The 24030-nt window shown below is 38.2% G+C and overlaps 1 protein-coding gene across 1 annotated transcript; it reads left to right on the top strand.

The window, feature by feature from the left end:
* Window positions 1-2203: 2203 nt before the first annotated feature.
* Window positions 2204-23450, top strand: LOC6043654 (V-type proton ATPase 16 kDa proteolipid subunit). Its single transcript, XM_038250278.1, is given in 3 exon segments — window positions 2204-2445; window positions 14528-14721; window positions 21043-23450. Coding segments are annotated over 3 exon segments (477 nt in total). The 5' UTR covers window positions 2204-2366; the 3' UTR covers window positions 21247-23450.
* Window positions 23451-24030: the final 580 nt, after the last annotated feature.

The raw sequence follows: 24030 nt of genomic DNA, 5'->3' as shown, positions 1-24030 counted from the left end.
CAACGTTTGTGTTTAATTTATTTCTTACTGGTAATTGCCTTTCAATAACAAAAAAAAAACACAGTTTTGGTCATATAAATTGAACCCCTCGCACGGGCGAGTTATAGCCGGTTATAATCGTTTTAAAAACCTTAACCGTCAAAGTTGTATAAGTTAAAATTGTTTACATTTTAAAACAGGCTATAAGAAGCCCGTGTGAATGGGGTATTAACTGTCGGTTTGACTTAAAAAAAATCATTGTAGGAAATGCCTTAAGTCATGGTTTGGATAAAGTAGATACCCAGGCCATGACTTTCTGAAGTTCCTGGATAACCCAGAACATTCCAAAATGCAGCAGAGTATCCATCGTGGTTAGCTGAAGCTACGTGAATCTATTCCGTTGGTTAATATACCCATATAGACCCTCGTTGATAAGGTAGATCATCAGGTCATCAATTCCGGGAATTCTTGGATGACCCATAACAATCCAACATGGCGTAAAGTGTCCATCGTGGTCCACTGAGGCTACCTGAAGCTATTCCGATAGTTAACACGCCCATATAGACCCCGGTTGATCAGGCAGATTTGCAGGCCATGACTTCCGGAAGTTCTTGGATACCCAGATTTGTGGATGGCCCCTTATCCGTGTATTGTGGATGAGCCCTTATACAAACGTTCGTTTTATGTGTAAATAAAGTGCATTTAAAAAGGCCATTGGGAAGACATCCTCAAAGTTTGAAACAAATTATAAAAAATAGTTTTAAAAAAAATAGTTGTTTGAATAGTGAAAATCAGCAAATTGGATGGAGTTTGAGGCGAGTACTTAACCTGCTAAACATACGAGAATTTCCCCTACAAAGAGACGAATTCTTAAGTTTTTTTTAAGAGGTCCAAAGAACCAAAATTTTGTTTTTTCCGTTTTGGTTGTTTTTTAATACTCTTCGAGAAATAAAACACTGATAAAGTCTGCAATAGTAGACGAAAATCGGTACTTTGAGAAGATATTGAAACATATACCGAAATTAAAAGAAACAACTCGTTCTACTTCAAAGCAAAATTAAAGTAAATCAACCGAAAATTCAATTTAAATTCAGTAAAAAAGGGAATTCAATACTCAATGTTTTAAAATGAAACTTGATCTCGGATTAGTTTTCAAAAAGCCTTAAGAGCCAATGTTAAACAAAGCCTTTTTGCCTCGCTATTCGACCTACTTACCAATTAAAAAAATGCCAATTTAAAAAATGCTTAAATTGTTCATCTACACGTCTTCAAGTGCCCCAATCTAAAAATAAATTAAATTTTGCTGGAGAAATACGAATATTAGTGTCGGAGGTCACGGTGGCTCTTACGGCTTTTTGAAAACTCACCCGAGTTGTAAACTTTTTCGATTCGTTGACTGTTTGACATGTTTGTTTCGATTTGAGAATCTAAAAAAAAATCAATTCCGGACTTTTGATACGGTAGTTAAGTTCTCTGATAATCGAGATTATCGAATCTGGATGGAATGCTCGTATATCCACGTGACCCGAGTGGCCCTTTAAAAAGTGTCAACACAACGCCCCATAGAGTTATCTACGTGCGCATGTATTGCGTGTACGTACACAAAAAAAAGTGAGGTTAAATTTTGTACCGTCCAGCAAAACAAATGGCGTGCTAGTGTGCGTGAGAGCGGGCTTAGATAACTCTATTGTCTTTACGCTACAACAAATCCCGTTACAATCATGCGTAGCTACGTTTTACGTTTACAAACACACGCTCAGTCCCGCTAATCCCGATGATCCCGATTTGCATTTTTACAACGAAACATTCGATTGTTTCGACGCACTATCACTAGCTCATTCTGCAACATTTGATATTCGGAAAATTGTTATTATTTATTTTTCTGTCATTCTATTAGAATACAAAACATGCAAAATTTACTCGATCACCCGCCAAACGTCACTTTTGCGGCTGTTCAACCCGTCGCTTCAAAATCGCCGCAAAACTCAACATTTCCCCCTGCACACACAACACCACCGAACCGACCAATCACAGCCGCCGTTCTATCGGCCGCGACCATCATCGTCCACACGCAAGTCATGTGACCAGCACTCGTGTAAAACTCACCCACACGCCCAAACCGCGCGCCCTATCCGTACACGGCCGCCCCTCGGTCGCTCTCACGCACACACACACGCAACGCGCGCGCCCGTCCATATTTGCTCGTCGCGGCGCTCGCCGTTCGTTCATTCAGTTTTGTACCGTGAGTGTGTCGAGTAAGTCGCATCTTCTCTCCAGCAGACTCTCCAGCCGTCGCGTAGCAGGTTCCAACAGCCGCCACTCACTCACTCAACACACTCCATCGCAGCAACCCGGAACAGCACCGCCGCCAGCAAAACTTTGTCAAAATGGTTCTCGGAGAGGAAAACCCCGTCTACTCGCCCTTCTTCGGCGTCATGGGAGCGGCCGCTGCCATCATCTTCAGCGGTAAGTGTCCGTTCCGGAAAATCCGGAATTTGCCCGACGAGAGAAGAAAAATGTCCGCGACGACGGGGGTCATGTGGCTTTGTGCGGGTGTGAGTGTGTGTGTTTGTGCGCGATTGTGACACGGTGCAAGGTTGCAACCTGTTCCCTGTGCGATCATGTGATTCGTCCGGACATCTGGACGAGCGGATTGGAATCGATTCCTGGTCACTTCTTGCCCGAAGGAATCCCTACAAATTCCGCGATAGGATCGCTTGGGTGGAAATTTCTGCCCCGAAGAAAATCGCCTACTTTTCCACTCGTTTGACACGAGAGCACGAGAGTGTATTCGTGACATCTCTCCCATCTGTCAGTGTGTTTGTGACGCACACTGAAACGTCTGGAGGAGATCGCAGAGCCTGCTGCTAGAATGTTGATTATTATTGATTTTAAAGGGACACCCTGCCCGCCAAGGATTTTTGGAGAGAACGGAACTTTTCGAGTGCGAGATTCCGCGGTTGACCTCGCCGAGTTCCGTCCGATTCCGGTCACGCGGGGTTCTGCTGGGTGTCCCATGTGACCAGTTGCCCACCCGCAGCAGTACAAGCTGTTAATGTATTTATGATGAAATTGCTTCTTCCTCTTCGTTTTTTTTCCGCGGTCTCGTGACCAACTTTTCAAGCGAATCATCACGATATAGTTGGAATTTGCAACTATTTTCTTAGATCTACCTTATATTAGCATAACTCGATCGTATCTTAACAGATTTGAGTTACTTTAAACCTATTTAAGCCTAAACTTCCAAGAATTTCCTCAACATTGAGCAAATCGCACTAACTTTGAACATCTTTAAGTTTGTACGAATCAAGCTGAAGAAACTAGTTCAGCAGGGCGTTCTCCGGAAAAGTTGCTGGCTATCGATTAAGGGATGCTTTTCATCTCCTCAACCCCCCTTGGGAAAAAAAACACATCTCTGAGAGTGACCGCCCTCCCCAAAAGGGGAGCAAAAGTGGGTGGTTTACCACACGAGAGCAGATTATCGATTTTTCCCTTTGAATCGTGCAATATCAAGCGAAAATTCTGCATTTTCAAATGTTTCGCCTTATTAAAAAGACGACAAAATTCCCAAGAAATTGACTCACTGTCGTCTTCGGACGCCTTCCAGAGTCAGTCATGTGACGTCATTACTTAACAATTATATTGTCTCTCTTCGCCTTGACGGCGGTCTCAGCAAAGCCCCCAAACCCCCCTCAACTTGCCAACGTTGTATTTGTGTTAACCGCGCCGATGATTGTACGATTTTTTCTTATCGAAGGTTTCTCAACTCGACTCGAGAGTGTAGTAACTTTTGCGCTGGTAGCCCGTAATCAAGTTCCTTCTATTGTGTGGATGTGAGCGCACGCATGTGATTAGTGGCTGCGTTTGTAATTGTGCCGTCGTGTACATGTGACACGAGCAGCGGCGGAAGGTAAACCACAAGATCACGGCGCGGCGAGAGTGGTTATGCAAAAATCGAAGAAGGGTGGAGAGGGGAGGGGAGATTTGGGGGAGTCATGTGCAGATTGGAGTTGGTTGAAATATGTTACAGATGGGTTTGGAGTTGAAGGGAAAATGCTTCTCAGCAAAGTTATATTATTTAAGAATTTTATCAAACTTTATTCGAATATCGTAATTTTTTTTTCCTACCTAGCCACATGATTTCGATAATTCTCTCTTATAACAAAACTTTGATAAGGTTGAGTTAATTAGGCCAAGAAACCCTTTTATTCTAGGAAAATGCTCGTATGTTTTGCAGGAAGGATTCGGTCCTATTCCATCCAATTCTCAGATTCTCACTGTATAGACAAATTATTTTGCAAAAATGATGATAGAAACACAGACAATAGATAGATAGAACAGACAATAGATGTGATAGAAACTTACTTGAAAACACCTTTAAAAACTGTAATCAAACGTCAATATCATTTCTAGATTTATGGCAGATTCATATTAAAGTAGATCTAGAGAGTAAATGTTTTTCTTTCGCATAACTTTGTGTCTAAGAATTTCATGAGAAAAGTGGCAACAATTCATAATTTCCGCGTGTTGATCCACTCTACTTGAGTTTTCTTTGAATAATGACGTTTCCAAATCATTTGTAATTTTCTTAGAAGGGTCTCTACAAATTGGCATGAATCAATTTCACCCCAAGACCAAATGTCATCCCGGTAGTAATTTTATCCAAAGCTATTACATATATATGATGAAGTCCAGTCTAAAAACCGCTGAGATCACCATCTTCATAAGTGTGCGAATAATTTAAGAGTGGGTTGTTGATATTCAAACTGCACAAAATATTCCACTTTAACTTATCTAACGACAGATTCCCAGGTTGATCCGGACGTTATTTTTGTCATAAATTCTGAGATCAGCTTCTGAAAAGTGTGTAATACCACTCACTGTCCTCAAAAGCATATTTCTTAGGTTATATTAGGTTGCAAAAGAATTTTCAACCATTTACCCTCTACAACCCAACCCCGCCTTTAGACGGGCTTCTATTTATAAAATCGCCAAAATTACATTTTTCAACCAATTTTTGATCTTCAAAAAGCATTGGAAAGAAGAACTCTTGAAGTTTTAGACAATTTTAGGGTTGGAAGTTTTACTTATTTTATGTGACTGCCAATGTTGAAAAAATATATTTTTTTTTCAATGGTCAATTTTGGCTGTGTTTTTTTTCTAACATATTCTATATTTTAAGTAAAAAGAAGTATGCAGTAATTTTTTAAGTGTCCCAGACTATGCCTCTACGCATTTTTTACAATTTAAATGATAATGGTGCCATTTTATACCAGATTATGTGACAAACAAACAAAATAATTAAAAAGTGACTGTACAAAAACATGAAAAAATTAGATAGGCAAAATGTAATGATAGGGGGTGGTAAAATAGGCCAAATACTACCAAAAACAAACATAAACTTATCAAGATAAATGCAAATTAAAATACTAAAAATGAAACCAGAAAAACATAAAACAAGAGAAGTAAAGTTTTTTGTAGAACAAAAGTTGCTCAAAATGACCTCCTGAACACGGAAAAAAAAACAAAATTTAAAAGAAAATGTGGGCAGCGTTGGTTTGCTTCTTTCTCTAAAAATAATCTGAATTTTAACTGATTTTTGAGATGAAATTGTTTTTGAAATAGATTTATTGTAAAGTAACGCGTTTAAAGTTGTTTTCCAACTAAAAAGTACAATAATCGCATATTTGTCCAACAGTCCCTAGAAAGTTGTATAGAATTGGACATTTTTGCAATTAGTTTGGTCATATGGAACGATTTGGATTGATCATTTCGATATTTTTTTTTCTGATTCCACAGAATTGAGGATCGATTCTGTTTGGTTTTCAGGAAAATTTACAATAACAGAAGAAATTAATAACTTCGAGGTGACGAAATCCCACATGAGACAAATATGCATTTATAGGCACACCATTGTGTTCATTGTTTATAACTCTTGACACGGTTGTTAGATTTCTAAAATCTTAGAAAAAATATTACTAAAATTTTAAAACGTGGTGGAGAATTCTAATGAACACAACTTGTTTAACAACACTTTTTCTGTTATTATTTGCATTCAATTCGAACAATTATTTGGCAAACTCACATCCTATACGGCTATTTATTACTCGATTTCTGTTGATGTCCTTCTGAACACGAAAAAAAGCAAAATTTAGGCGGTAGAGGGTAGAGGGTCAAACAAAAATCGCCTTAGACCAACTGAGAACTACTTAAATATCATTTGAAATCACTTGTAAAATTACTCCTCAGTTTATCAAAACTTTGATTTTTTAATTGAAACCAACCAATAAACAGCGAAATGAGCTCTGATTGTAACATGCCATAGATAATACAATGTAAAATTCAATGAATGAAAACGCCAAGCAGTTTTAGTTATTTTATTTTAAAATCTCTTGAAAGTTTTGTAAAATTTCAAAGAACAAGTTTCAAATAACGTAAAAAAACTCCGAAATGATTTGAATATTTTGGATCGAAATTTAGCTTTTTTATTCCATTTCGTTTGAAAATAACATTTCCAACATTTTTCGATGTTTTATACTTTTCTGCTATTATCATACCAAATGATACAAAAAAACGTTACTTAATCTAGGGTGGTTGGTGCCTTCCTCGCATTCATACACCACACAGCCTCAAAAAAGTGTATAAGTAACAATTCTTTTATCAAAATATCTGAGTCCGGCCTCAAAAAGGTGAATTAAAAACACTAAAGTACAATCTTTCGGGCTTGTTGGAAAAGTCTTTTGATTATCTATCCAACGATGGGTCGCATTATAGATCCGGACATCTTTTTCATCAAAATATTTGAGATCCGGCCTCAAAAAAGTGTATATTTAACACTTAGGGGAAAGTGGGGCAAGTGTAACAAGCTAAGGAAATGATCGTTGTAACCCATCAAAAACGTTAAAAATCTGTCGGATTTTTTAATTAACATCTTATTTCAGGTCTTGACTAACACTTTGTTTAAACAAGTTTTTAAAAAATCCTGTTTTTTAATATGAAAAATTGATTTTAAAATTTTTGATTTTCCGTACGTTCTACTCAACTAGTGGGGCAAGACGAACAACCCGTTGGGGCAAGAGGAACAATGCATGCAAAAACATGTTAATTTGCTAACAATTGAACTGTTATCACTTAGATACATCAGATTAGGATGTATTTGAAACATTTCTTTCATTTTTAGATTAAATAATAGTATGTTACTAAAAATTTGATCGCTTTTACGAAAAAAAATATTACTTTGATGAAAAAAGGGAAATTTTCATAATATCACTATATTTTGCATGGACAATTTTTTTAACAATTGTTTACCAGTTTTTAAGAACGTTTATGTATTTATTTTACAATAAAATATGTTGTTGCAGCAATTCGTATTTTTTTCCCTACTAAAAATTCATATGGTACACTTGCCCCACCTGAACAAGATTTTTTTTAAACTCTCAACAAAAATAACCAAAAGTTAAATCATACTTTAAAATAGGTGCAAGTCATTGGTAGGGACACTACTGATCTAGGAAAAAATGCATTTTGATAAAATGAGCCTTAAAACGAACCCTAAGCATTATTTTGTACTTTCCAAATATTATAAGAAAACAAAGGGTTTGAAAAAAACTTCATTAAATCTTATGCTCCGTGGCGTTTACGTCGTATTGGCGGTTATGTGGTAGTAGAATAAGCTAATTGCATTGTTAGCAACAATTCCTCATACTGGAAATAATCAAAATTGTAAAAATTACGGCCGTACGAGCGATTGTTCCTCTTGCCCCATATGGTCGTCTTGCCCCACCTTCCCCTAAGTGCTCATAACTTTTGATGGGGTTGTCAGATCTTCTATCTTTTGAACGCGTTAGAAAGGTTTAAAATACCTTTCTAACAATATATAGCATGATGTTTTCATACAAAAACCACCCTTTTTTACAATATTTTAAACTCTAGCCAAATCGTTTTTTAGCATAACTTTTGAAGTACTTTTCTAAACTATATAATATTAACTAGGGTCTTGTGGGACCCCAAGACGGATCAAATAAGACTAAAACGGTCCAAATCGGTTTAGCCAGTCTGGAGATAATCGTGTGCATATTTTTCGGTGCACGGACTCACATCCAGACACACGCACATACATTTGTTCAGAATTTGATTCTGAGTCGATAGGTATGCGTGAAGGTGGGTCTAAGAGGTCGAATAAAGAAGTTCATTTTTCGAGTGATTTTATAGCCTTTCCTCATTGAGGTGAAGAAGGCAAAAACGTTATAAATGGAACTTTGGCTAAACATTTTCGAAATAATTAAATATCCCTGTTGCACCCACAGGAAAAAAATGTTCCAAAATCTGTCATAGTAGATTTGCTAGAAAAATGTTACCTTTTATAACAGATTTTACAGCGAGCTCGTATATAAACTGATCAATATCAAAGTCCTCAGCGCATTCAAATTAGTTGAAACCTTTGAACGGTATTTTTTTACACATACTTAACAGTTTTCTTCACTGTTACTCCCAAATATGCAAAAAACAAAAATCTACAATTTTGCTCGCATAGAGTTATCTACGTGCGTATGTATTGCGTGTGCGAGCGAGCTTAGATAACTCTATGTAAACCTGACAGCGATCTGCAGTCCTCACCAATACACCGATACGCTGGCACGTATACGAATGATTTGTCAAAGAGAGGAACATGTTTTTGCTCTATCTCTATCAGATCACCTAGCGCTCCTTAGTGCAGTGTCAATGTTTTGTATTACTAACTTACAGCCAGTCCGATGAAAGCACGCTGGAAAGTCTTGTGATTCGATTACGCCCCAAGTACTTTTCTTGTCAATATTAATAATTGCAGTACATCCGAGAACACTCGAAAATGTGCTACAAAAATTAAAGCGGCCAGCCCTACTGCGCTGTGTTTACCGCATAGAGGATTCTGCGATCACATTTCACAGAATCTACAGGGGAGGGAGAATGTGTGGACATTAGGGTGGTCCAAATCCGGACTTTTTTGGGGCTACCCCCTGAAATCAAAGATTGACCCATCACTAGGCTAAATTCCAAATTTGAGCTCATTCTGACCACGGGAACCCCTCCCTCCAATCGCTTAAAGTTTGTATGGGAAAAATCGTCAAAATGTATGGAGAAAAGCAACTGTTTTACTTTTTTACCTGTGGAAGGCGCCATAATTATCCGATTCTTACCATTTCTCAAATGTAGAACCTTCATTAAATTTAGAACAACTTTCTCGAAGACACCATATTTTTAGGATTTTTTCCCGCGAAGTTATTAGCGCCCAAAACTGACCCTTTTTGCGCGTCCAGCTGTAAGGGGCTACCTAACAACGATGTTTATTTCCAATTCGTACACGCACGTGCTCTCTCTCAGATTCAAATTCTCTCACGAGCTTGCTCGCCTGCCTGCCTGCCTGCCTGTTTACCTACAAGCGCGCGCTGTTTCTCTTCTTGGACTTTTGTCGTCGTCGTCGTTTTCGTTTGCTATCCGCCGCTGTTTATTATAATGTTGAACTAAAATAGCAGGATTGTTTTGAGATATATTTAGCATATAAATTCTTAAATTATGAAAAAAAAACGAAGTTGACTTTATAGCTGTCGGCCTCCATTGCTGATACCAACCACTAGTGTCTTCCTTTTTATCTACAAGGACTTCGCCGCCCTGGGCTCCTAAGTGTATGAAAGTATGGCACAGAGCGACGGCGCCGAATACCCATATTTACACAAAGAATTTTAAATTATGACAAAAATAAAAAAACTGCGCTTAAAAAATAGTTTAAAGAAAAGACAGCTTAGGCTCGATTAAAAAATTACAGCAAATGTCATGAGAACAGGGTTTGTTTCTTTTTCCAAGCATTACACGAAGTTTTTCGTATATGCTAAAGAAACATGATAATGATTCAATTATTTAAAAATCTTCAGGTAATATAAATGTTGTTCCTTTAGGTAGTTTGCTTTCAATTTCAATTTCAATTCGGTTTTATTGGTGAATAATCAAGATACAATAAGTTCTTTTGAGGTACATAACAGAGTTTTGGAGTTCCTTACAGCTGTGTGTTACATCATAATCCATTTTGGAACAGTTATTGCTGGCAAATAAAGGTGTCACCAAGAGTAAGAAAAAATAAAAAAACTTACTAAAATTGCAAGGGAAGGGGATAGAAATAGAAAAAGCTTAAAACTAGATCACAGTTTTTATCCTTTATAGATGTGCTTGATCATCAGCTCCCCAAGGGCCAGGAATTGTTCTGCCTTGTTACGGCAGGTCCGAAACCGCGTCATCATCTCCCCTGCGAGAGCATAGAACTCTGGCAGGGTAAAGAGATCGTCTCCGGTAACTTCTTGCTGGGCCGTATTGCCACTGCCGGCAGCGACCACGCTGGCGAAAGATCGCCCCATCCAGGAGGGAACGCTGAGTTGTCCGCTGGAACCGTACGATGACCAGCTGCCGGCACGGTTTCGCTCGTACTTCGCTGAGGAGGGTGGAACGCTGCTGCTTTCTTCTTCCTCTTTTCCTGCTCCTCGAGGTAGTTTTCCGTGCGCTGCATCCACGGTAGTTGCTGGTATGGTTACCTCCGCAGTTGGCGCACTTGATGCGCGCCTTCGTTTGCTCTGCCTTGTCCCTAAATCCGCCTTGCACGGCAGTGCTACGCCTCAGAAAGGTGTGATTCACCGCACTTCACACAGCGGGGCGGGAGGTTGCAGTTCCGCGAGCCGTGGCCGAATTTCTGGCAACGGTGGCATTGTGCTGCGTCCAACGGGTTCTTTGAGTAGAACCGCCAGTTTACCCAAAACCCGTCCAACGCCTTAGTTCGCCGCAGGTCTTGAATTTTGACGGTGCCGCGGTCGAAGTACAACAGGTACAGGGTGTGTGTACCTGTTACTGTTGTCTTCCGCGAGAGGACTTTTATGTCACGCGGCGTTATGCCAGCACCCGAGAGGTCCTTCTTGAGGTCGGAGATCGGGCGGTCTTGGTACCCCTGCAAAACGACCTTAACGGCAGTCTTCTGCACGGGGTCGAATGTGTAAAACTTGAAGTTTTGACGCTTCAGTTTCTCCACAACCAGGTCGAAGTTCTTTTTGTCAAAAGTGTAAACTTGCACTGACGACTTACCGATTTTCAGACAATATCCGAGGCCTTCCAGCAACTCGTCAACATCGTCCGCCAACGTTTCCAAAACAAAAATTGGAGGTGGTCTACGTTCCTTTGCAGAATTGTTCTTTTTTGGCGTCGACACTTTCTTCCGTGCACGCCCTTCATCGTCGTCGTCGTCGGTAGTACTGCTACCGTCGGTGTTGTTTTCTTCATCGTCGCTCAGCATCTGGAACTCGTTCCTGATGGGGATGTTGGCGGATGTTGATGTGCCACTGGTCGTGGCACCGGAAGTACCGGAACGGGTTCGCACTGGTGATCTCGGAACGTATCCGGGATGTAGATACTTTTGTCGATTCCATCTGCGCTCACGCTCCCCTGCGCGATGGCGGCCGACACGGCGTTTGTTTGTTTACCTTTTGCACACGGCCGGTAGACGAACTTCGCGGGTTTTCGAGGCCGCACTCGAACTGCCACGGCCACGGCCGGCCTTTGGCATGCTGGAGAAGCAAACTCGCGGGTAATCACAATCAACTACGGCGAAAAATTTCGAAAAAAACGGTAGAGCACAGAGCACTTGACTGCTGCTTGCTCTCGTGCGTACACGGAGGTGAGGTAGTTTGCTTTATCAAAAATATACTTAATCAAATTATTTTTTTATTCTTTCTGGATATTTCTTTCTGTGTTCCTAGACCTAATATTGCAACTGTTTATGATCGATTTTTTGCGAAGCTACACCAAAATGTCACTTTTTCAATTTTCAATGTGTTTTTATGTGAAAAATTTCATTTTGATTATGATCTAATAATTGCAATGTGCTTTAAATGCGTTTTCTTATCTGAAATGCCAAAAATATTGACCAAATAAGGTCTGCAAGTCATTGAATGGAAGAGTTTTTCATAAATTTGCTCCTTTCGTTGTCCGCTACATTTTCATTTCAGAAGAAGCACAGGTATAATAGTGTTCATTATGCATGTCATTTTTATGTTGGAAAATCAATTATCTTTTCAAATATGTAATAACATTTGGGGGTTTCTTCTTTAATTGTGCCACTACAGCCAAAACGCTGAAAAAAAAATTTGGGAATTTTTCGAAAAGGAGCCGAAGAATCGGTCTTATCATATTTTGTCAGTTTACCTGTAAATTTTTCGATTCGAAGAGATGTTCTTTCTGCACAATCGTTAACTACCTTCAGATCTTGCAGTTGCGGCCTTCCTTAAAGATACTCATTTGGATTCAGTTTAAAAAAAACTAAAGAAAATTCCTTCCTTTTATAAAAAAACTGCACGGTATTTCTTGTAACAAAAGCAGATAAATTAAAATCCAAAACGTTTGCAATTAGGTTTGGATCAGAACAGATGACGATTCATGGATGAACTAATTCATCAAATTTGTATTCTCTCTCACAAGCTCTTATAATATGATAACTTTTGTTGATCACATATTACATTAAATTATATATCTCAAAACAAATCTGGTTTTTCAGTTCAACATTATAATAAACATGTAAAAAACGCAGCGCAGCGGATAGCAAACGAAAACGACGACGACGACAAAAGTCCAAGCAGAGAACAGCGCGCGCTTGTTGGTAAACAGGCAGGCAGGCAGGCAGGCGAGCAAGCTCGTGAGAGAGTTTGAACCTGAGAGAGAGCACGTGCGTGTACGAATTGGAAATAAACATCGTTGTTAGGTAGCCCCTTACAGCTGGCCGCGCAAAAATGGTCAGCTTTGGGCGCTAATAACTTCGCGGGAAAAAATCCTAAAAATATGGTGTCTTCGGGAAAGTTGTTCTAAATTTAATGAAGGTTCTACATTTGAGAAATGGTAAGAATCGGATAATTATGGCGCCTTCCACAGGTAAAAAAAGTAAAACAGTTGCTTTTCTCCATACATTTTGACGATTTTTCCCATACAAACTTTAAGCGATTGGAGGGAGGGGTTCCCGTGGTCAGAATGAGCTCAAATTTGGAATTTAGCCTAGTGATGGGTCAATCTTTGATTTCAGGGGGTAGCCCCAAAAAAGTCCGGATTTGGACCACCCTAGTGGACATACCGTACCAAACGCTCCGGATCAACTCCACATTCTTTTGACAACTTTTTCTCATCATATTATTCTTCAATATTGATTTGTTTGACACTTCACCAAACATCATATTTTGAAAGAATGTGGGTATTTTTTCTAAGAAGCTGTACTCTTCATTTTTCTTTGATGTCATTTCAATGTTTAGGGCAGCAAGAGACTTTTTGAACATAAAATCATATTATTTGTATATGCTCAAAAAGTACAAAAAACCACAACACTGATAGTACACGTCAGTCAGCACCGTTTCCTGGAGAAATGCTACGATCCTACTCATTCCCACATAATGTGCAACGCAGCCAATCGAACTGTGTGTGATTCCAATGAAGTTGTTATTGACACTCTCACCTGCACAGCAAACACTTGAGTCCAGTTGTAACCTCGCGTCGATCGCTGATTTGTTGCGGCGGCGTTTCGCTGTGCCATTTTATTAAATGTGTGTATGCGGTTTGTTTCCCTCTTCTCTCGCTTTCACGCGATGGTATTCGTTATCGTTTGATGATCGTCGTAGTGAGATCCAACGCGAGTCATATGACTTGGGCGGTATTTGTGAGCTTCCATCCCAGGGCTATTTGGGCTGGTCATGTGAGAGTTGGCGGTCAACGTTTTTTTTGGAAACTTCCAAAGACTAATTTAATTATAGGGGGTCGCAACCGAAATGTTACCGGTGTCCGGCACAGAAATAATCTTCCAAGAAGTTGTTGTGAGTGTGATTGTGTGCGAGAGTATGATTGTCACATGTGCCTCCTCTATACTGATAATGGGACTTGATTTATGGAACGGTTACATTCCACCTCTTCGAGGCAGTTCATAACGGCGATGATATCAAGTCATGTGATACGACGATAAACAGGTGTGTTAGCACTTGATGGTCACCTGGTTACATATTTGGTGGGCGATTTGTTGAGCTATTTGCATAACTTTTGATCGTATCTTCGGTCTAGAACACAGAGAATAAGTCGAAACTGTCTGATTCATCCTCATTATAAAGCTATTTGTAGCACTCAGTGACTAATGCAATGCTCAACTTTGCAGAAAACAAAGCCAGACGCCGTTTACTCTACTCCACGCAATAATACCCTCAAGCACTCTGATAACAATCGGTGAATTTTGTTTGTCGTTACGAAAACCCTGCAATTGTCAAAATATAAATCGCAATTGAGCCTCGTCAAGTGCCAATCCACCTTCAAGCAATTGAATGAGTGCCATTCATTTTCTTTATCAGATAAGTTACCAACCGAAGATAAGTAACTGTCGTACGAAAGTGCATGTGACCGTTCGCTGGGCGACAACAACTCGTGGGGAATCTGTTTGCCACCTGTGGGAGGCAATAATTCCGCACACACCAGCAAAATATGACTAATCCAAACTAATTTTTTCCCCCTTTAGCCCTCGGAGCTGCCTATGGAACGGCCAAGTCCGGTACCGGTATTGCCGCCATGTCGGTGATGAGACCCGAGCTGATCATGAAGTCCATCATCCCCGTCGTCATGGCGGGTATCATTGCCATCTACGGTCTGGTCGTCGCTGTCCTGATTGCCGGTGCGCTGGAGGAGCCGGAGAAGTACACACTGTACAAGTGAGTATCGTCTATAGTAGGACTGCATTTCCCAAACACCGACTTCGTGAACGAGATTGCTGAAAACCCGCTGCCTGAACTCCTGACTGACACAGATATGACTATGACCTCAAAATCTCGAAACCCCATTTGCCGAAAGTATGGCAGTGTGTAATACGGTATATGAACCAGGAGATTGAGGAGAAGATCGCTCTTCTTGAGTCCTTTGTAATGCAGTGTACACAAGACGATTCATCAATAGCTAATTCTGTCAAAGATTTGATGTTAATGTCGGTGGAATTGTTCCAGTAATGGATTGTAAAGGATTGTAATGTACAGAGTTTAGATAACAATTGAATGCACTTTTCAAAATGGAAATCGTTTAATCAACAACTCTAAAAACCTCCAGAATTTAACCTGTTTGTGGCTAGTTAAACATGACTTTGGCCTGCATACAATGACTATTAGGACGAAACGCAGCGACAAGATGCGTGATCCACCGAAATGCCTAAAGTTTTCATTGCTTCTGAAGAACGCTTGGAACGGTTCAGCTACTAAATAGTTCTTTACATTACTGAACATCCAATAGTTACGAAATACAGTTAGAACAAGCCTTCAGTACATACATGTTACATCCGTAGTTGAGAAAGGCATAGTTTGGTGCCACTGCACTGCAGCTATTAGGTTTTACGCCGTGACGTAATTTGACAGCTCTTGTGCACTGTTTACCATGTCATGGTCTTTTTCGTTTTTTTTAAGATTTGAAAGCAAAAATGACGAGGCCGTCACAAAATAAACAACAATAAGTTGATTAGGTTTTACAGCGTGACGTCACGAGAGCACACACATTTTTACAGAGACACACGTGCAAAAAATGTAAACAATGCAGCCAAGCTGTCAAATTTCTAACCTCAAAACCGAGTCGGCGTAAAACCTAAGTGTTTTGGTTGGCTTTGAGCTGGATCAAATAAGAAACACTAACTCTATAAACATTTCTATATTTAAAGCTTTTAAATTTCCTCGCTTCTTTACTTGATGGAGGCACGTGATTTTTCCCAGTTTACGATAATTATTAATTTAAATTGTATTAATATTGGTTATTTGAAAAGATATCATCTGACTTACTGAAAAAAGCTTTGACTATAATTTCAACTAGTCTAACTAGTCGCGAGCATTAAGATACAAGGTAGGCAAAAGCCCCTTTTGGTCAGGTTATAGCTTGGATCCAGTTATTGTATTTTTATTTCTATAAACTTACTTGTTCTTCATTTAAATAAATTTAACCTTATTTTTATTTTCTTACTGGCATTTGTCGGCCAAAACTTTTAATCTAACGTAGAACAACAAGAGTAGAGACAAAATTGAAAATCGTGACAACCGTTTTTTCGAAACTTTAGTCGCATGGCTGATAGATCCCGACATAGCGCTGACTGTAATACACTCTAATTGTAACATTTAGTTGAACTAACCAACACATATTTGACACACGACAATTTCTTTTCGTGTTTCGTCATCTATTGGAAGTCCCCGCAGACTACTTAATCGTATTACTATAGGCTCTTTGCTCGGGATTTAAATTTATTTTTCGAATATTATTCACTCGGGTAGGCCACATAATGGTTATGCTTTCTAAAAGGTTTAATTTAACTGCGCTTAAATAATAATAGATTCGTTGGAAATTGTTATGCTAAATAACCGGGGTGACATTGGTAGTCACCGTGTTTCTTACAAAAACAAATTATGTCCTTTTTGTGTAAATTGAATTGATTACATCAATAAGGTTACTATCGATTTTTCATTTTAAAAATACAATTAAATGTACGTTTAACTAACTTAATCATTTTTTAATGAACTATTCATAAACTTGAGGTTAGCTACCTAAAAACAAGTTAGATCAAAATTAAATAGAATTTGTTTTTTTATAAAAATTAATTTTGTTGTTTCATAACTTTCCAAATTTCTAATTAACCCTCTACAACCCAACCCCGCCTTTCGACGGGCTTCAATTTAAAAAAAATCGCCAAAAATTAATTTTCAACCAATTTTTGATCTTAAGTAAGCATTGAAATACTCTTAAAATTTTAGAAAATTCATGGGTTGGAAGTTTTATTTGTTTTATGTGACTTTGCTAATTTTTTAAAAATCTTATTTTTAAGGAACAACTTTGGCAGTGTTTTTACATTTTACATTTCCTATATTTTAAGTAAAAAGTATTCAGTAATTTTTCTAGTGTCCCAGACTTATTTTTTTACAATTCAAATGATAATGGTGTCATTTTATAGTATAAAATGTGAAAACAAGCAAAACATTTAAAAAGTGACTGTATAAACATGAAAAATTAGATAGGCAAAATGTAATGATAGTAGGTGGTAGAATAGGCCAAATACTACCAAAATCAAACATAAATTAAACAAGATAAATGCCAATTGAAATACTAACAATGAAACAAGAAAAACATAAAACAAGAGAAGTAAAGTTTTCCGTAGAACAAAAGTTGTTCAAAATGACCTCCTGAACATGGGAAAAATAAAAAAAAATCGAAAAAAAAATGTGAGCTGTAGAGGGTTAACTTGTTCTACTAAAAAAGCCTATAAAAATGAAGATGTTTTTGAATTCAGTTTCAATAACTCCAAACATTTGTGACATAGAAACTAATTTTAAATATGGTTAGTAAATTTGGCAAAAATTCGGTAGTCAGTGCGTTTTCCGATCCGAACATAAATTTTTATTTAAATATTCAACTAACTTTTGAAATTGTTCAAAATATGTTGAAAACTATTTCTTGATGTACTTTGAACACTTCGTTACCATGTTCAATATGCAGGGTTGTTACGGACGGCGCGGATCGCGCGGATGGCGCTGATGGCGCGTATCGCGCGGATCTGGCGCGGATTTGCTGGCTAATTTTGTTCAGGCGCGGATTTCGCGCGGATAGCAATTTTGATAAATAAAATAATTGAGAACGATAGAATTTCTTTCAAGTTAGAGAGGAAAATATTATTAGCAATTAAATAAATTCAATTTTATTGCAGGCCAAGGGTGCATGATACTGATGATACTCGTCGGTTGACACACCTAGGCGAGGAACATCCCGGAAGGAGCCCAACTACATCCGTAGTGCTGTTTGGACAAAACAGCATGGCTCTGGTTCCTTGCAAGTGTCCTATTTTCTTACCTCCACGTTGGCTTGGTTTAGTCATCATGATGACAAGGTGTAACCTAGCTGGTGGCCTGTGGAAACGACTCGAAAACCTTTGACCAGCGAGGGTCAGAGTAGAGACGGCTAAAAGAAAGGGGCGCGACAATGTGGGAAAGGGAAGTAATTTGTGATTGTAGACGGTATTGTTTTGATTCGCAGTATGTTGAGTCAACTGCTGTGGATGTACCTGAGCATCGCAGAACGGGGTTTCTCTTCTTTCCATTTCAGCTAACAGCTATTTTCGGTTTATTTTTGTTTCACTGATTTTCTAAAACGGCTTCTGTTTACTATCCTCTATTTGATTTCGATTTTACTTATTTGATTCTCTTATTTCTCAACGCTTTTCCACTCTATTTTACCAATTGATGCTGCTGTAACAAACTGTCTGCTTTCCCTTAATTTGGCAGCGATGTCAATTTTGTTTATCATGTGCCTTTTCACCCTGAATACAATCTAAGCTTGTTTGTTACCTCTATTTATTAACTATTGTTAATTTCTTTATCTACTTCATAAATTACTATCTTTCTTTTACTTTTGATTCTTTACATAGTACATTTCCTTCACTGTCCATTGTTTTGAAACTTCACCTTTTTCTTAAGCAAGTGAGGTTCGAGCCCTTACTCAATTTATGGAATGATTAAAGGATTAACACAAATATTACTATTGTACTTTTGAAAAACTTTTTTAAAATGCTTAGGACCAAAATATTGTAACAAAACACCGCGACAGAAGAAATTGCAACATATTAACACGACTCAACAATAGGGAAGATTTCAGGAGAAAACAATACACAGTAAATAACAATTAGTTTTTAATTCAATCTAAAAATATAACAGTTTTTGCTTAAATGAAAGTTGTTAGGCACACTTTAAACGGTTAGGCGCTTATACTTACATCAAACCCTACGTAATGTACCACCCCGGCCGAGTTAAAATGCGTAACCGGAAAGAAGGTGTGCATGCCTGGCACGAACACTCAAAGCGTGTTCTAGCGTGCTGCTCGTACTGACTCAGAGCAAGGGTGAGATGTAGGTGTAAGGGCAGTGCGTGTTCGTCGGGAACCTAGTGCATAAGATCGGTCAAGGCCCGTTCTTACACTGAAAATTGCGAATTGCGAATTAAATAAATTCAATTTTATTCGTTGAGCGCAAAAACATCAATTTCTAAGAAGCTGTTAATGAAGAAAAATTTCTTCTGAAAATTATTGATTGTTTTTTCTTAATACGAAACTTCGAAATAATCTTCATTTATTTCTAATCTTCTTTATTTTTAAAAATGTATTGAGATTTCTTATATAATTTTTGCATTTGCTTAGCTGGTTTAAATATTTTTCTATTATTATTCACATGATACATTTCATTTTGTATCTTCTGAATCATATTTTAAACTTTTTCCAAAGATATAAAGATTAGGATGTACATAAATGATTCTTAGGGTATGTTCCAGATTAGATTAAACCCATAGATTTATTTTTAGCTCGGTACAGGCTTCCAAAGGTTCCAAGGCATTTTTTAATATAGCAAAAAATAAAAATGGAGAGATCATGTTAGACTTTTTTTAATTTTTTAAGTTTTTTCAATCTAAAATATAAATTTTTAAATTTGTGGTATATTGAAAAATTAAATGATTCTGTTGCCACTCTGCTTAAGGTAATTTCGAATTGTAATTTCAAAAATTAAAAAATAAGAAGTCTAAAATACAACAATTTGAAATTTTCTGAATTTAGGGGAACTAAACCCTTTTTCAGCCTATTTCTATTATCGGCCTATCAGCACTTTGAACATGAATTACAGCTTTCATAAAGTGTTTTTGACTGTTCCAAAGTAATAAATAGCTCAAATAGAAGTAAGCAAGCAACTCTCCATTGTTGAAAAATATGCAAATGTTGATTTAACAGCGGAAAACGGCAAAAGTGATTAGAATTGGTCGAACAGCTTAGAGTGATTAAAATGGATTAAATCCCCTACGTATTCAAATATACAAAAAATATAATTCATAATTTGAAATTGCCAAAACTTACAGACAACAAAACGCAAAAAGAAATACGAATTAGCACATTGAAAAATTACTAAAAAAATTAACATTAAAAAATATTTTTTTTTAATGTTTTAATTCTTAATTTTTTAAGAAACTTCAAGAAAGTTTCACTATTAAATTATGAAATTATGAAATAATTAAACTGTTTAATTATTTAATTATTAATTTTTTAAATTATAAAATTAAAAAATATTAAAATTATCAAATTATAAAATTATTAAATAATAAAATTATAAAATTATAAAATTATTAAATTATTAAATTCTTAAATACCACAATATTTGCCATTTTCTTAGTTCGGATCATTTTCGAAGTCATATTTTAGTTTGGAAAAATTTAGAGAAGAAAAAATAGAAATTTCGTGTTTCGATTCTCCGGAGTAAAATTTTTGCGAGAATTTTCAGTACAAAATCAATAGATTTAAAAAAATCGATTTTATATTTGATGGTTTTAAGTTTTTAAATTTTTGAATTTAATTTTTTCTGAATTTGTTTTCAAAGCAACGGTATTTAATATGTTACAACAACTGCTAGTAATCTTTCAGAAATGGCGAAAAAGGTTCCACTTGGTGCAGGTGGGTATGTATCCACAACTGATCAACGGTTCTAATCCAAATGCTTTCTGAGTTATTCTTTTTCGTTTAAAAAAATGAGTCATTATGTTACTTTCTTCTATGTTTCGCGAATTTCTTTTTTATATGGCGCGAATTTCGCGGGGATTGGGTTTTGGGTCGGCGCGGATCTGGCGCGGATTTTTTTTTAACTTTTCCGTAACAACCCTGAATATGGTTCCATACCATTCAATTTGTATTCAATTCGTATTTTCAAACAAATCTTCGGCCTTTTCAAATCGTGATTCGATTTTCCGTGACATTTTTTCAAGGAATCAAGTATGGACTAAGTTGCTTTTCAAACGTAATTATATTGAAAGATAAGACTAAATACGGCTCTAGTTCCGGATTTTCCGATGTAGAAAATCACAGAAGAAGTTAGGCATCCCTATCAACCAGAATGATATTAAGTTATGATCGGGTGGACATCCTGTGACAAAATAGTGAGACCCATAGAAACACGGTTCTAAGAGTTTTCTCTTCTTTCTTCTCCTTCCCCAGGGCTTCATCCATCTAGGCGCTGGTCTTGCTGTCGGCTTCTCGGGTCTGGCCGCCGGTTTCGCCATCGGCATCGTCGGTGACGCCGGTGTCCGTGGTACCGCCCAGCAGCCCAGACTGTTTGTCGGTATGATTCTGATTCTCATTTTCGCCGAAGTCTTGGGTCTGTACGGTCTGATCGTCGCCATCTACCTGTACACGAAATAAGCTGGAACTGTGATGTGCGGTTCGAGTCGTCATCCATCACCACCACCACCACAAACAACTCCAACTCATCAAACTCCATCAAGTAAAAACAACAACCAACAAACTGCGCGCTGTGGCCGAGCACAGCAAGATCCGAGTTCGGCCTGTAACATCCTTCGCGGCAGCAGTGACAATATTTACCAAAAAAAAACACACACACACAAACACAAACTTTATTACTACAAATTTTTCGTTTAGAAAAGGGCAAGAACTAAAGTCGCCAATAATGTGCTTACGCAATGTTGTGGTATCCTCGTCGTTTACCAGCTTCTTAACATCCAGAAATTGATGGAGATGCCACCGCCACCTGCTTCCGGAACCTAGAACAAAAAAAAAACAATTGAGAGACTATGTATTTATGTAAAATATTGTATTTAATTGTAACCCACAAACAAAACAAACACACTTAATTTATGTAATTGTTTTGTTTGCCTCTGCGCGCCGCCCCCTTGAAAGACAAAAGCCGGCCGGAAGTCGGAGGAAGGCGGCGGGTCCGGTTCCGAACAAATCGAAATTGAGTGCTAAATAATTGCTATTTGTACAAAACAAAACAAAAACGATAGAACAAGGAAACAACCCCCGCTCCGTTGCTGCTTATCGCCCATATTGGACGAAGTGAGGGAGTGTGGCGGAACGCGGAACCTGTGCCAGAACCGCAACTTCCGGTTTGGGTTTGCGCGCGCGTATCTCGGTCAATTTCGGTTTAGATTGTTTTCTTCTGCAATAATTATGGTTTTCTTCACACGAACAACATCAGTAAAACAGAGAGAACGTTTTGAGATAAAAAAAGTTACTCGAACGAAAAGCAAGTCACAAAGGTTGAGTCTGTGATAAAAGCTTCCATCACAAACAAAGACAAATCACAGGTTTAGCGAGACGGAAACGGTTCCCGGCAAACTCAACCGAAACTCCACCACTCTTACAGAACATCGGCGGGAACGCGTTTCGCGAGTGCTCAAAACTTGCTGAAACAAAGGTTCAGAGAGAGTATTAGACGGTTTTGTTTTCGGTCCCGGAAGGAGGTGCATTATTGGAAGAAACGAAAAAGTAAAACAAAGTTAGAACATTTCATTATTTCGCGTTCGTTACATTTGAAATCGTTCATAATATCATCGGGAAAGGCAGAGTATATTAAAGAAATCACACAAAATCCAACTTGTTCTATACCTTCAATGTAAATGTTCGTAAATATCCTTTATTTCTTACGTGTAGATTGAGTTAGGAACAAAAGAAACAGCTGCATATTATAAAACAAATGTGATTGTTTAAAACAACTACTAAAAGAGAGTGTACTATAAACTGACTAGTTAAAAAAATGGACCCGAAAGACCATCAAATTTAAAAGAGAGAGAAAAAGAGCGACCATCAACTCTGAAACAAACAAAAAATCCTTTGCGAAAGAGAACAATAACATCGTTCCTCTTTCGCACGCGGTGCTATTGCTTTGCAATGCAAACTAAAGACAACAAAAAATGTGACACACACACCGATACAAAACGACACACACACACAATCGCAGCAACCCGCAACGAATGCTAGCACAACTTGGCCACACCCCTCTTTTCGAAACAACCCTCCTGGCGGCTACGCCGCCCCCTGGACCCGCTTCCGATGCGCGTACGTTTTGATGCTGAAACCGGCGCGGAGGACGAGTTCCACCTGGGGTGGCGGACGTCCGCTTCGGTTTGTGTTCCGGAAGGTCACGCGCGCACCAGCCGTTGTATAAAGTAACATCTCTTTTTTGGTCGGTGTGGCGTGAGCGGTGGTCAAGTGGTCCAGAAGCATTCGGAGTGAGTTGCCTGCGGCAGCGTTCTCTCTGCGCGGAAGTGAAATCGTAATTGTTATCCCCGAGCCATCAGCAGGGAAAACACATCAAACGGAACGGCTTGCAACATCAGCATTGGCCGCCGGATACATGCGTTTGCCAACGAACATCTTGAGAAATACCAATATATCCAACCAAAAACAAAAAATAAAAGAACACCCTGTTTTGTTGTGAGGAAGCTTTAATAAGATCCTAGAGAAAAGTTAAAACAAACAAATTATCGATAAGTTGAACAAAAATACATACACAACACACAAAAAAAGTGGAAAACTGAAAATCTACCGAAATGACATTTGAACAACATCTGAGAAGAAATTCAATAAATTTAACTGAAAACAAATCAAGTTTTTTTTATTAAATTGCAAAAGAAACTGCGAAAAATCCCGTCGAAGCGACCCATGATCTGATCTCAAGTGATGACAACCATATTGAATTCAAATTCGGAAACCAACCAATTTGTTTAACAAAACCTAGGATGGATAACATCACCGGAACAAATCAAACCAAACTGGATGGCCAGAAAATCGTACTATCTACAGTTCAGTTTTTTCTTCGAAGGCGAATTAGTATCCTATGGTTTCACAAAGGATGATCCTGCCGTTGAGAACAAAGGTCGGTATAAGCCTTTCAGACTAGAACGGGAAACTAATTCGCGGCACCTGAAGAAAATGTTGTTTTTTTAGCCAGGCAAAGTATACAGACAAGAACGACCTCCCAGGATTTCTTGGCAAATAACGCCTGAAAAAGTACAAATTTCTTGAAAAATGCAGGCCAGGGTGACCACTCAAAGCCCATTTTCAAAAACCCGACTTTTCCCGACTTTTCCAGAATGCTCAAATAATAGGCATTTCTTATCTACAGAATAATTTCAAACATAAAACTTTCTATAAAAAAAGTCAACACTAATCATCGAGAAAAAA

The sequence above is a fragment of the Culex quinquefasciatus genome, chromosome 2 (genome assembly GCF_015732765.1).
Source record: "Culex quinquefasciatus strain JHB chromosome 2, VPISU_Cqui_1.0_pri_paternal, whole genome shotgun sequence".
NCBI lineage: Eukaryota > Metazoa > Arthropoda > Insecta > Diptera > Culicidae > Culex > Culex quinquefasciatus.
The sequence above is the reverse complement of the archived record's forward strand: the minus strand, read 5'-3'. Positions and strand labels throughout refer to the sequence as shown.